At 40.3% G+C, this 15681-nt stretch overlaps 1 protein-coding gene across 7 annotated transcripts in view; it reads left to right on the plus strand.

The window, feature by feature from the left end:
- The window catches only part of LOC122661650 (myosin-10), a 41159-nt gene extending 26073 nt beyond the window's left edge, over window positions 1-15086 (plus strand). For 4 of the 7 annotated variants that reach the window (XM_043857119.1, XM_043857120.1, XM_043857124.1 and 1 more), the window contains 4 exons: window positions 227-297; window positions 13437-13646; window positions 13799-13892; window positions 14678-15086. In XM_043857119.1, coding sequence (XP_043713054.1) covers window positions 227-297; window positions 13437-13646; window positions 13799-13892; window positions 14678-14983 — 681 coding nt within the window. In that variant the 3' untranslated portion in view covers window positions 14984-15086. The remainder of the gene's footprint in view (window positions 1-226; window positions 298-13436; window positions 13647-13798; window positions 13893-14677) is intronic. The other 3 variants (XM_043857121.1, XM_043857123.1, XM_043857122.1) reach the window with 1 other exon arrangement.
- The last annotated feature ends 595 nt before the right edge of the window (window positions 15087-15681 follow it).

Consider the following 15681-nt stretch of genomic DNA (forward strand, 5'->3'; position numbering starts at 1 on the left):
ATATAAATGGGTCACCTGCACAGATCCTGCTTCACCATTCAACTCTGTTTAGAGCCACATTTGTTGTCAGACCAAAGTCATTCATATCTGTTTTGTTTACAAAGGTTGATCTAATTGGTAGGTCGGTTGCGATTGCTTAGTGACTGCCATAGACATTCTAAATATAGCTCTGCAGAAGCATCCATTCAAAATTGTTATGAATTAAGCACCTAATTGGTTGGTGCAGGTAACCAATGAAAAGGTCAAGGCTCTTATGGAATTGGCACAATTAAAGCAAGAATATCAACTATTCCAAGAGTATGATAATTCGTTCTTTTATTTGTTTGTTAGCTGTAATCATATGCTTTTTCATGCCAACATATCCATTAGCTCTTGCAATGCTATGATTTTGGTTGTGATGACAGATTTGATGCAAGGACTTGAAATATTTTGAGGCCATGTTTGGCAACTTGGATTTTGATCATGTCCTTGTGCTCCATCAGTCTCCCAGATTTGCATAATGTGGTTCATAAACTTGATGGTTTGGTAGTTGGTCCTAATGGTGAATATTCTCCTTTGTTTTGGTGAACAGATCATGGTTTGTCAGACCTTCAGAGTGGGATGTGACCTCTCTGACAGTTATTGCCTGGTCTGGACGGTCATAGTTCATACCAACCCCCCTGACCAACTCTGTTACTGGCACTTTGTGAATCCACTGAGTATCCATGTTGACACAATACAATATGGGTATACATATGGAATTTGTGTCAAACATCCAGTAGTCAGACAACCATGGCTGTGAGCCTGTGAGGAAGAAACAGAAGAAGATTTACTGTTGTCAAAACAGAATTGATTAATGCTTAAGTGAATCACTAAGCCCTTTATTTATACTAATAAAACAGAATTACATCGACAAATATACCCCTACATGGTATAAACAAAGGAAAAGAAAGAACAAACATAAGAGAATAAAACAAAAGGAGGAAAGGACCAGAATACCCCTACGGTATTCTGGCCTATATCTCTAACACTCCCCCTCAAGTTGGTGCAAATATGTCACACATGCCCAACTTGGCTAGAAAAGGATGAAACACTTTGTCACTCAGCCCCTTCGTGAACACATCAGCCAACTGATCAGTAGACTTCACATAGGGAACACAGATTAGTCCAGCTTCAAGTTTTTCCTTGATGAAATGTCAGTCCACCTCCACATGTTTAGTACGGTCATGTTGGACAGGATTATGAGCGATGCTTATGGCAGCCTTATTGTCACAATATAACATCATTGGAAGTTGGACAACAACTCCAATATCTTGCAACAGCCCCTTAAGCCACAACAATTCACAGATACCATGAGCCATTGCACAGAATTCAGCCTCAGCACTAGACCTTGCCACCACATTTTGGTTTTTACTACCCCAGGTGACAAGGTTCCCACCTACAAAAGAGCAATATCCAAAGATGGACTTCCTATCACTTGAACTAGCCCAATCCGCATCAGTGTATGCCTTAACCTTCAGATGGCCATTGGGAGATAAAAGTATCCCTTGTCCCGGAGCAGACTTCAAGTATCGTAAGATGTGAAGGACTACCTCCATATGAGAAGAATAAGGGTCATGCATAAACTGGCTGACCATACTAACTGCAATGGCAATGTCGGGTCGAGTGTGAGACAGGTAGATAAGTTTGCCCACCAACCGCTGATAACGACCTTTGTCAACTGGTGTGCCTTCTTTCTCCTTGAGTCTTGTCGTAGCTTCTATGGGAGTGTCAGAAGGATGACACCCTAGCAGCCCTGTTTCAGACAGTAGATCCAGGACATACTTTCTTTGAGACAGAAATATGCCCTTTGAAGGGCGAGCAACCTCTATCCCTAGAAAATATTTCAAAGTCCCCAGATCCTTAATTTCAAACTCACGGCCAAGGAACAGCTTCAACCTGTTGATCTCATCACCATCATTGCCGGTCACTACAATATCATCAACATAGATTATGAGGAGAGTAATCCTATCACCCACACGTTTGATGAATAAGGTATGATCATCATTGCTTTGCTGGTAGCCCACTGAAAGCATAGCCTTGTGAAATCTACCAAACCAAGCTCTAGGTGACTGCTTCAAGCCATAGAGTGCACGCTTCAGTTGACACACCTTACCCTTGGTAGCAGGACTTGAAAAACCTGGAGGAATGTCCATATATACTTCTTCTTTTAGTTCACCATGGGGGAAGGCATTTTTCACATCCAACTGCTGAAGATCCGATCCAAGGTTCACTGCACAGGATAGCAATACCCTTACAGTATTGAGTTTTGCTACCGGTGCGAAAGTCTCCTGATGGTCAATGCCATATGTCTGAGTGAAGCCTTTAGCAACTAGACGTGCCTTGTACCGATCCACTGTACCATCTGCCTTCTGCTTGACCACAAACACCCATTTACAATCCACTGGTTTTTTCCCTAGAGGAAGAGCTACAAGATCCCACGTATTGTTTTTGTTCAATGCTCTCATTTCTTCCAACATTGTTGCCTTCCACTTCCCATCTGTAGATGCTTCCTGCCAATTTTTAGGAATGGAAACAGAAGAAAGGGAGGAAACAAAGGTACGAAAAGAAGGAGAAAGAGAACTATAAGAAACAAAACGGGAAATGGGATGTAAAGTGCAGGTCCTGGTACCTTTGCGATGTGCAATGGGTAGATCAGAGGAGGAAGGCTCACCAGGAGAAGGATGATCTGGATCCTGAGGTGGCAACTGGATGGGTATCGGTGCTGCAGTGGACTGATTCTGCCCTTTGTTAGAACATCTCCGGTTATAAGTGAGAATGGCGGAATTGTCAATGGTCCTCTGAAAGTTATGAATGGTCCTCTGTACTGGAGTCAGCTCCCCCTAAATAGGAATATTACCACCACCTGTTTCCATGATCTCCCCCTGTATTGGATTCCCCTCAGGTGAAGGGACAGCAGCCTCGGGAGGCTGGGCAGCAGCCACGGGAGGCTGGACAGCAGCCTCGGGGGGCTGGACAGCAGTCATGGGAGGCTGGACAGCAGCCTCAAGGGTCCGGACAGCAGCCGGGGGAGGGTTGGTCAGTAGCTATAGGTGATGAAGGGAGGGGAAACCCAAGAGTATGAACCACATCTTCATTGGAACTCTCCCCCTGAAGAGGTGGGGAAGAATAATAGGAAAGGGTTTCATGAAAAACCACATCCATACTGATCATAGTACGACGGGTAGGAGGGTGGTAACATTTGTAACCTTTCTGGGTTGGAGAATAACCCAAAAAAATACATCTTAACCCACGGGGTTCAAGCTTGCCAAGGGACTTAGTATACCTAGCATAACAGACACAGCCAAAGACCTTAGGAGGTACCACAAAGGAGGAATCTCCAAGTAAAATGTCAGATGGGCTACGGGAATCTAGAACCCGTGAAGGTAACCTATTAATAAGGTAAGCGGTAGTGAGAACAGCATCACCCCAATATTGGGATGGAACATGTCGAGCAAACATTAATGCTCTGGCCACTTCCAATAAGTGGCGGTTCTTCCTTTCAGCCACACCATTTTGGGCCGGGGTATCAACACAACTAGTCTGATGGATAATCCCATGATCAGCAAGGTACTTTTGAAATTGGGATTCCTTATATTCAGAACCATTATCACTTCGTAAAACCTTAAGAGTGGCCTGGAATTGGGTCTGGATCATTTTATGAAAATGTTGAAAACAAGAAAAAACTTGATTTTTAGTTTGAATAAGATAAACCCAAGTATTTCAAGAATGACAATCAATAAATGAGACAAACCAACGATGGCCAGAAATAGAGGTCTTACGACTAGGGCCCCAAACATCCGAATGCACCAAATGAAAACAAGAAGAACAGGATGGGATAGACACGTAAGAAGGCCTGTAGATCGTCTTGGAATAGACCAATGTCTGTAGTCGGGGCTGTAGGAACAGATTCAGATTGATTTGCCTTGCCTTTCGGTTTCTTCTTGGCAGCCCGCTTGGCTTCAAAGTCAGCTGGTTTCCCATGAAGCTTCCAACACTTGTCCTTGGTGTGATAAGGCTTGTGACAATGGTCACAAGTAACAGAGACTGGAGTAGAACCACCAACAGATAAAGTACCAATAGGTGCAGTAAGAGCCTGGGTAGCAGTCTAGAGAGCCGATCTGTCTGAAACAGGAGGATGTAACATAGCAGTCCGGCGGTTTTCTTCTGAAGAGACCAGGGCATAAGACTGTTCAAGTATGGGAAAAGGAGAATGGCCCAACACCTGAACACGAATTTGGTCATATTCAACATTCAACCCGGCCAGGAAGTCATAAACCCTGATTTTGTCAACATGTTTTTTATATGCAGCTACGTTGGCAGGTGTATCAGGGTGATAATCCGAAAAATGGTCCAATTGATGCCAAAGGCTGCGGAGAGTGGCATAATACTTAGAGACAGTCAATTCCCCTTGAGTAGTATGAAGGACCTTTTTGCGAAGTTCGTAAACCTGAGCATCATTATCAAGCTGTCCATATGTCTCCTTACAGGCAGACCAAATCTGAGAAGCCGTATCAAGGAGGAGAAATCCCTATGCGAGGTCTGAAGTCATAGAGCCAACCAAATAGGACATAAGAATACCATTGTTGGCAAGCCATCTAGTCTAGCAGCACCTGGAGCAGTCGGCATAGGTATAGAGCCATCAATGTGGCCAGTGAGGCCCCTTCCAGCAATAGCAAAAGATGCAGATCGAGACCACAACAGATAGTTGCTGCCATCTAACTTGATAGGGTTAGGATGAAGATCACGATAATCAGATTTATCATGGCTACCAGGATCAGAGGTGGCAGTCGAAGTATCAATGGAGTCACCCATAGTGCCAAGAAGGGCTGTGATGTAAAGAAGCCCAAAAAAAAGCTAAACCAAGGGCTGAGAGCAGAGCCGAGTGCCCCTCTGTGATGAGAAACACACCCCCAAAAAAGGCAGCAGCAATAGAGGAGACCCCCCCAAGATCGATTGTGTTAGGGTTTTGGAAAAAACCCAAAAAATAGAAATTGATGTGGGGAGGAGAACCCAAAAAAAACCTGCTGCAGAAGAAGCCTGTCTGAATCTGTCCAAGAGCCTGCAGGGAATGGCTCAGATGAAAAAAAATCCAAAGTGAAACAGCAGCCGCAGCAGCCCTAGTCCCAATATCGATAATGCACAGGGTTTTGTTGGAGAAAAACCCTGAAAGTAAGAGATCGAATGGGAGAAGGGGTCTTCAGCACCTGTATGAAGATTGATAGCAGCAGTCCATTGTCGCAGAAGGTCTCCAATATAGGGAGAAACAGTCCCAATAAATCACAGGGCCTGATCTTCAAAAAAAATTGGAAACTCCAATTACCGCAAGAGAGAACCAGCAGCAGCCATCGAACAGGAATAATGGGTCATGAAAAAAGAAAAAAAGAGGTGGGAAGAGGGCAGCAACTAGATCATCTGATCACCTCTGCAGTGCTGCCCTAGGGAAGGAGAAGAAGCAAGGAGAAGGGGGAGAAAAAAAGATCGAGAGAGAAGGGGGTTTTGAAAACAGATCAGAGATATCGTGGCTCTGATGCCATGTTGTCAAAACAGAATTGATTAATGCTTAAGTGAATCAATATGATTCCCTAAGCCCTTTATTTATACTAATAAAACAGAATTACATGGACAAATATGCCCCTACATAGTATAAACAAAGGAAAAGAAAGAATAAACATAAGAGAATAAAACAGGAGGAAAGGACCAGAATACCCCTACGGTATTCTGGCCTATATCTCTAACATTTACACCCCCCCCCCCTTTTTCTCTCTTTTTGACACATTTGAGCCGATGTCTCTTATCTGTACTCAAGGGTGTCAATCAGTTGGTTCTGTTCGGTTTCGGACTATTCGACCTTAGGAGTTAAGCTTGGGAATCTCTGACTATGACCAACTGATTATGTAGTTGGTCTGCACAAGCCAGACTGAAACTGTTTAGTATGTGGTCCACTGTCTCGATTCTCAACCAGTTTTGGGCAATGAAATCCAGATTCTGTCACTGTAATTGTGCTGAAAGAATTACAGAGGAAGGAGGGAGGATTCTAGATCTACTGCTGAGAGCAGGGATTGTAACGATGACATCTTCATGGCGGAGTTGCCTGACCAAACTGCAATCTCTATAACACCATATCTGTAAACAAGTGATATGCAAATGGAGCCCCTCAAAATTCCATCTGATCCATGGTGAAACCAATTTTCCATCAGCTAATCTGGCAATACACCCCAACATGCAAAAAACACTCAATTATTCAAGAAAATGATCAACATCATTAGAAGCGCTTTAATGAGGAGGGGGGTTCAGAACATTGTTTCTGCTCTCAATTGACATCGAGAGAAAAAATAAACTTGGTTTCTGACCTGTTGTTGACGTCAAAAGAGGGAAAATAAGATAATAGTTTATAAAACCAAAAGCTTGGTTTAGTTTGATTCCACTAGAAACCAAGAGATTTTACTTTGCCAGAATGGAGGGAGAAGACAACTGTTGTTGAGAATCTGAGATCATACTTGGAGCTTGATTGTCAATCTCACTGATGGCGGCAGTCGACCCTTCACTCATGCAAGTTTGGAGGGAGAGACAAATGAGAAAGAGAGTGAAATCCTGAAAAGGGTTTCCTTAAAAACCCGAGTTTCAGGTTTATCCAGTCAGTCATGGTCAACATTTCAGGCTAGGTGTTGGCTCCATTATCTTTACCCATTCATCTTTAGACACATCTTTGTATTCCAAATCTTGGGGTTCAGACGGATTCGGCTCCTAGACCCATATCTACACCCAAACCCTTTTAATGTAGCTAACTATTTTTTTTTAGTTTATTTAAAATTGTTAATTGATTAATTGAATTGAAATCCCAATTACTCTAACTTAGATTTAAAGGCCGATCGTCCCCAAATATCCAGCAGCTGGTATTGAATGCCATTGGAAGGGAGTTGTGTTTGATATGGTGCAACTTGTAGTCCCATTTTCTCTCCCTGGTCACCTTGCTTAGGCAGGTGGAAGTTCCTCTGCATTTGGATGAGTATATACGAATGAGCTTATGGCAACCATAGTTGTGTTGCCTAGGCGTCCAGGTGGATTTTTTGGGGGCCTAGGCAACTGTTGCCTTAGTGGTATCAACCAGTTTTGGCCCTTATTTAAGCTAAATATCATTTAAGTAACTGTTTTTGAGATATTATTCATAAATTAACAAATACCGCCCTATTTGAATCCAATAAAAATAGTTAAAAATTCAAGTTCCAAAAGGATTTCCGAAAATAGGTGAAATTTTCAAATTTCTAATGTTGGAGTTTTTCTCAAATCTAAAAATTCCATAAATCTAATATGGTAAAACATTGTTAAAAACCAAAATGGCGGTAAAATATTCATTTGTTTTGATATATAAAATAATTTCATCATTCAAAGTGATTTTGACAGCATTCACGCACATCAAATAAGGTTTGACAGGAACATAATTCCTTCAATATAAATTAGATTTAAGCAATCTTGGATTTGTTAGAAAGCTTGTTTTGTGCCCTACCTAATACAAAAAGTCTCATGTAAAAATAAAATCATTTGACCAGTCAAACTTCTTAGAGAACAAAAGATTTCTTTAATTTGGGAGTAGTTTAATAACTTATAGATAAAGATCATATTTTCTAAGAACAGTATAAACAAAATGTGAGACTAGGTATACCAGGACTGACCAATTCCAAGAATAGTATAAACCAAATGTATGTTTTGGTTGTTTCAAACTTCCACTAGCTTGCTTCTTTATTTCTGTTGTCTTCTAGTTCATTGTTGATTTTTGATGAATGGATGTGGCTTAATATTTGTAAATAAGAAAAGAGAAAGAAGAAAAAGAAGAAGAAAAGAAATAGAGAAGAGAAGAGAGTGAGGGAGAAGCTGGTTTCTCTTGTTAAATAGACCAGACCAGAAAATCTCTTTATATATAGTACAACAGCAAATTATAGGGGCATAAAAGGAATAACAAGAAAAAGAGGGGAAGCCGTCTCGGTATTAGCGCCAGATTGTCTGACGCTAATCCTGAGAGAGTTCTTCCCTTTTTACCTTCCAACATATACTTCTAACACTCCCCCTCAAGCTGGAGCATATATATCAATCATGCCCAGCTTTTTACAAATATAGTCAACCCTCTCACTTACTAGAGACTTAGTAAAAATGTCAGCAAGTTGTTCTCCAGTCTTGACATACTTTGTAGAGATTACGCCCTGTTTAAGTTTTTCTCTTATAAAGTGACAATCCACCTCAATATGTTTAGTTCTTTCATGGAATACGAAGTTTGAGGCTAGATGTATCGTTGTCTGGTTGTCACACCACAATTGCATTGATGTAGAGCCTTCAAACCCTAGCTAAGTCAACAACATCTTCAACCAAACCAGCTCACAGGTAGCATGGGCCATAGCTCGGTACTCAAATTCTGCACTTGACCTAGCCACAACACTCTGTTTCTTACTCTTCCATTAGACAAGGTTCCCTCCAACAAATACACAGTAGCCTGTAGTTAACCTCCGATCCATCAGTGATCCAGCCCAATCTGCATCAGAAAATCCCTCAACTCGTGTATGACCATGATCAATGTCCACTAATCCTCGTTCGGGAGCCTTCTTGAGATACCTTAAAATCCGAATCACAACATCCCAATGAGGTGTCCTAGGAGATGACATGAATTGACTTATGACACTAACCAGAAATGAAATATCAGGTCTAGTGAATGTCAAGTAATTCAGCTTTCCAACCAAACTTCTGTACCTTTCTAGATCATCAAGGGCATCTCCCTCATCTGCAACAAGCTTGATAGTGGGATCCATTGGGTTATTAAGAGGTTTGTACCCTAGCATCCCAGTCTCCCTAAGCAAGTCAAGAGTATACTTCCGCTGTGAGAGAGATATTCTCTTCCTGGATTGAGCCACTTCGATTCCTAAGAAGTAATTAAACTTTCCCAAATCTTTAGTTTGAAATATCTGTTGTAGATGAGTTTTCAAACTATCAATTCCTGGAGGGTCATCAGTAGTGATCACAATGTCATCAACATATACAATAAAAAAAATTCTTTCAACATTTGTCTAACGGTAGAAAAGAGAGTAGTCACTATTGCATCGTGACAAACCAAACTGAAGAACCACTTCTGTAAATCGGCCAAACTAGGCCCTTGGAGACTGTTTCAATCCATGCAAAGATTTCTTCAATCTACAAACTAACCCAGACTCCCCCTGAGCAACAAACCCTGGAGGTTGCTCCATATATACCTCCTCTTGGAGATCTCCATGAAGGAAGGCATTCTTAACATTAAGCTAATGCAAAGGCCACCGATGAGAGGCGGTAAGAGAGATCAAGACACGAACAGAGGAGAGCTTGACAACCGGAAAAAAGGTATCCAAGTAATCGACACCATACACATGTGCATAGCCTTTAGCCACCAACCGAGCTTTTAGGTCACTGATGAGAGGCGGCAGGAGAGATCAAGACACGAACAGAGGAGAGCATGACAACCGGAAAAAAGGTATCCAAGTAATTGACACCATACACCTGTGCATAGCCTTTAGCCACCAACTGAGCTTTCAGGCGGGCAAGAGATCCATCAGCATTAACTTTGACCACATAAACCCAACAACAACCAATGGCAGATTTCCCAGGGGGCAGTGGAACAAGGTCCCACGTTCCGAAGCCTGTAATTCTTCTTCCTGAGCTGTCCTCCAGCCAAAAATAGATAATGCCTCTGCAATGCTCTTAGGAATAGGATGAGATGCAACAGTGGAAAGGCAAGTTTGAAAGGTAGGAGATAAATCAGAATAAGAAACATTAAAAGAAACTAGGTGTTTAACACACTGACGGGTACCTTTCCGATGAGCAATGGGTTGATCCAATCAGAAAAGGGAGGATCAAGGGTAGGATCCACAGACGACAAAGACGTGGCAGCAGGAGGAGCATCAACAGGGGCAACAACTTCTTCCCTTGGTCGAGGTTCATGGTGATAAACACGAATGACTGGAGGCCGAATTACAGGAGGCTGCACATGGGGTTGAACAACACAAAGGGGAAGATCCTCATCCAAGGAAGGATCCACAACAGTCTCAGGTACATAAGACTGAGACTCGAAGAAAGAAACATCAATAGTAATGAAATACTTGCGAAGAACAGGAGAAAAACATCGATACCCCTTCTGAACACGAGAATATCCCACAAAAATTCATTTAATAGCTTTGGGGTCTAACTTTGATAACCCTGGAGTATGGTCTTGAATAAAACACACCCAAAGACACGTGGGGGCAAGGGGAATAAAGGTTCAGAAGGAAAAAGTAAAGCATGAGGAATGCCCTCACCTAGGATAGAGGAGGGCATCCGATTGATAAGGTAACAAGCAATTAACACTGCATCAGCCCAGAAAGACTTGTCCATTTTCATTTCAAAGAGAAGGGATCGAGTCACTTCCATCAATTGACGGTTCTTCCCTTTTTACCCTCCAACATATACTTCTAACAATATTGATTTTTTATGACTTGATGTGACTTAATGTTGATTTTTGATGAATTGATGTGGGTTAATGTTGATTTTTTATGATATAAGGTATATATTGTAGCATACTGAATAATGTTAGAAAAAAGGGGAAATAAGAAATAACACTTGGGCGCCTAAGCGCTTAGGCACCCCTCCACCGCCTTGGGTCGCCTTACCACCTTGACAACTATGATGGCGACCCGGGGGAGGGTGACTTCACCATATGGTGTATTGAGAACCAAACATCAATTGCTAAGGGGCTCTTCTAACGTAATGGAATCTATATCAAAAAGTGAAGACTGGAATGGAATGAGTCAATCCCTTTAATGAATCCCTGATTGGGAGGGCGTTAAAGGTGATGAAGGGAAAGCGAGCAAGCAACAGCCCAACTGATTTATGAATATCTACAAGTGGATTCCTCTGAATGATACGACAACCGACCTCTCATTGATTGGTTTACTGATGCCATGCCAGCAGACTTGCAATTCGAGCTCACTCTAAAACCTTTCAATGGACTATCCCACCAGATGATCTAATTGCTTGGACAATTCAAACTTGAAGATCTAACTGTCAAATGTGGACCATAATTGTTTCCTAGTTATATTCTACTTTCAACTTTCAGACCTATAGATTATCTGGACCATGATGCAGGATCAATCCCTTGGACCGGCCCAAACCTGTTGAGGGACCCATATGAAGACGAACTAGGTCCAATTGGGTTTAAAGGATATTTAGTTATTTATTTATTTAGATTTATTATTGGGGATTTATCTTGTAGTCTTCTATTTTAATTTCAATAGGTTAATTAGTGATAGAGTTGCATTAAGATTTTTGTTTTCAGTTTTAGAATACAATTAAGGGTGTTCTATTTTTCCTCTTTAAATAGTAGCTTGTAAGCAATGTAAGAAGCAGATTTTGATCAATGGAGTTTGAGTTGTTTGTTACCAGAGTGGTACGAATGAATCAGTTTTGTGACCTGTTCTTTCCTCCCTCTCCTTCTTCCTTCTCTGTTCTTCCATCTTCTTTCTCTTCTTCATTGTTAGTTTGATGTATTGTCATACACGGTACTGATATCCCCAAACCTTGAAGTCTATCTCCCTCAAACCATATCCCTTTCTCCCTGGCATTTGTGTCGAAGGTAGCCCTTCCTTGTGCGACCAAACTTTTAGAGCTTCATGGCAATAAACTATCCCTTCTGTGAGAAATCGAACCTGCAAATCCGATTGGTTCAAACTACAGCCCAGATTTGATTTCAGAAGGTAAACTTTCTCTCTTCACTTACTGTTTTGGCTGAACCTTAATGGCATTCAAGAGGCCTGTCCATCATCCACCTACCATTCAAATCTTAAACCAAACAGAGGAGTATCAAAGGGGAGATCTCCTTTGAAGTTCCGCTGATTTATTGCGAAAGTTGGGGGCTGGAGGTTGAAGATGACTCCAATCGTGAGTTATTTCTATCCTTCTTTTATAGTTGTTTCCAAGAGTACCCCTCTCTTTTACTCTAATTATGTTTTGTACCTTATACAACAGGCAATTGGGTCCTAAACCACATGCACTTTTCAATTAAACCTATTTATTACAAATTTGCCACTCCCTCCTTGCAACATGGTATTTGATATCTGGGTGGGCCCATAAGCGATCAGAGTTGAGTTATTGGAACCCTGGATCCGTATCAAACGAACACTCCGACTGCTGGGCTGTCATAATCTTTGATATCATTGGACCATTTAATAATCTCAGTTCTTATGAACAATTCCACCTTTCCTGATCTCCTCAGCCCTTCACTACAATTAACTATGAAACTTTTTTTAATGCATCCAACACTCTTCATGATCTTTACTTTACCCCATTCTTGCATGTGTGTGCACATTTTTCTCATCATTGTTGAGTCATGTGTTGGGTTTAGCCATAGTTGTCATGGCGTCGCCATGGCGTCATATCGCTGGAGAAGTGGGCATATCGACCACCGATATGGATGATGTAAGAATATCGACCGATATGGCCTCCATGTTGTTGCCATGGCGCCGCCTTGGACGCCATACCACGACATATGGCCATATGGTTGTTTCAAATTATAAATTTTTTTTAACCATTTTTTATTTTAATGCTTTTTCCTTAACATAAAAAAATTTAAAAAAACATCAAACAGAAAACACTAATACACTATTGGCTAATACACAATCACATATTCACATCAGCAATTTTTTTATTTAGATGGGTTGTTTATTAGCATTATTCACTCAATATAAATTACGTTCTTGTAATTGTTTTTTTGTTTTGTTACTTTTGTAGTCACTTTTATATGAATTATATCTCAACTCTCATGATTTTTTAACTTTATTATCAGCAAGACTATTGCTATCAATTATTTGATAATCCATGATTTCATATACACTAATGGATATTACACTTTCATGAATTAAACCATAGTAGATTAGTAGTACATTTTCATGTTAATTTTTGATGTTATAGGGTATATATTATAGCATACTAAATGACATTAAAAATGGAGAAAATAAAAAATAAAACATGGTCGATATGATCGCCATGGCGGGCGACATGTCGATATATCGACATGACACCCCTCCACAGACTTGGATCGCCGTGACGACGTGACAACTATGGGTTTAGCACATATCCTTCTTTTTCCTTATCCTTTTTTATTTTGAATATATGATTTCTTAGGGCATTGTGTATTGTGTAATGAAACTTTTGCAGTTTCTTTTAATGTCCAGTTCTGGTGATATAATATCATTTGTGATACCTGGCTGCATTTTTTATGTTTGCCTTCATGCCACTGACTATTTTCTTTCTAGTGAAGTTGTTTTTCTTTCAGATGGATGGTTGTTTGAATCTTTTGCCCATCCACTCCCCCTTTCCCTGTCCAAACCATTCTCGATATTTCTAATTAGTATTAGTGTCATATAATGCAGGAATGCTAATCAGGGAATCAAACGACGAAATCTTTTGGCTGACCTTGGTGATAACATTGTTGCTGCTCACGATAGAGATGGGAAATTGAAAAACTTGCTTAAGAAAACATATCTAAGGCGTTGGATTGGTCGACTAGATGACAACGATGGTCGCATGAATGAAAATGACTTCACTAATAAAAAATCCAACCATGCAGTGGATTTTGCAAGGTCTGTGGAATTATTTTGATTCTAGGAATGCAGTCTAGAGAAGTGTGGTGCATGGCCATGCATATTCAGTATGTTTTATGATTACTGCCGAAAATAAAAGTTTAACAATGTTTTCTTCTGAAATTCGTAAATTCTATTTGCTGTTGTTGTAGGATGAAGGTAGAAAATGCTAGCCTGAAAGAGAGCATTGAAAGTATGGACCATTTGACGTCTACGATTCGCAGGCTCCGCCTATCTCTTTTGAAGGTTACTTCCTAGTACCAATCCATGTATTGTGTTCTATTTATTGAATCAGAATCTTATGGTCTTTCTCTAGAAATGCTTAAAACTGTAAAAATATTTCTCGTCACTTTCCCTACAGATTCATTTGGTCCTCTGCCAAGTTTTTCTTGGAAAATAATTTATTATGAATTTTATATTGCTTTTCTTTTCTTTAATTTTACATGATAAAGAAGCATTAACCTTGTTTTAGTGAGGGGGAAAAATCAAAACATATTATGCGGGTATTGCTGGTGTCCCCATGGCCCTTGGGTGGCAATTATATGCTTGACCGTAGGCTATTTTTTCCCCTCTGCACAACAGCATACAGAACTTTTGTATTGCGTTTCAGTAAAGAAATTTATTCTTTTTCATTCCTATACAATTTTCTTTTGCTTTTAAGACAATTCCAGTAACGTTTCAATAGCTTCTATTGAAAGAAACGAGCTTAAAGGACACAGTTCCATTTGCAGCCTGACAATTTTTTTTTTGTCCAGCTACATTTCTTAGGGTGGGGATGTAGTTCTCTCAATATCTTTCTTGATGCCAATGTATAAATACATTTTTCTTTGTTGCCATTAGTTGTTACTCTGTTCTTTTATGGTGTGACCTTGATTGAATCTAATGGGAAGGAGCTTTCCTTTTGGGCTGCTTGCATTTTCCTCTGGCAAGCGGATGAATTTGTCTCATGCATTTAAATCAAAGAATGGGTTACATTTTGGAAGTTTTGTTATTTCCTTTTAATCATAATAGGTTTTGGTACTCCTTTGTAGGCTAAAGAGTCCACAGCATCCCAAGGGCTTTTTACTTGTATAGATGAGACTCTGGATGATATTATTGGCGAGGCAAAACTTGTGAAGACTGCTCTTGGTAGTTCTCTTCCAGTTAGCTGGTCAGAGGCAGATCCTGGATCATTTGATGGAAGCATTATGGATGAGCCAAACGATGGCTGTGAGGAAATTGTTGACAAGGTAGACTCTGTTTCTGCTGCGGGATTTGAGATGGTGGAGCTCGTGATACTAGCATGTCAGATCGTGAAGGAGAATAAGAAGGACAAGCGTTCCAGAGATGAAAGCTGATTTGAACTCTAGACAGTTTTCCTGGCGTTGAAGTGGCTGCCCATGGGACCTTGTATATGTAACATTGTATAGATGTTAAATTATAGTTATTTTCCAACGGTATGTGTCCTTAGTGAGAGTCAAAAAAAAAAAAAAAAAAAAAGGAAAAGGTGTAAAAAATAAAAATTAAGGTATGAAAAACTTGCTGATTTAAGAGAGAAAAAGAATTTATGTTTCTTAACTTTATTTATTTATTTATTAATTTGACGTCATTCTTGTCTGTGAATTTGGAATGAATGCTGGTCCTGTATTCGTTTTCTGGTCAACCATTTGATTTCTTAGGTTTGTTGTGCCAAAAATCCTTCAGCCAGCAAGGTGTGGCCGGAATGAGAATAGGACACCCTGTTACGTTGTGGCGGTTTAAAGTTCTATTTATGTCCTAATATTTTGAGGACTTCTCAAAGATAACAAACTGGAGAGACTTGCAGATGGACTGTAATTGCACTTCAAATTACTTGTAGTGAATGATCTACAGTGCAAATCATAAGGGTGCATAAAGCAAAATACAAGAAACCTTAAGTTCACACCATTATGGAAAGGAAAAGAAAACAATAAAGGAAAGTAAAGATGAGTAAAATGCAGGTTTTGGTATGTGATTGATTGATCCTTTCTTTTCGCTTCTCATGCTTATTTTATATAATAAGGATAACCATAAGAAA

This window comes from Telopea speciosissima, chromosome 5, assembly GCF_018873765.1.
Source record: "Telopea speciosissima isolate NSW1024214 ecotype Mountain lineage chromosome 5, Tspe_v1, whole genome shotgun sequence".
Taxonomy (NCBI): Eukaryota; Viridiplantae; Streptophyta; class Magnoliopsida; order Proteales; family Proteaceae; genus Telopea; species Telopea speciosissima.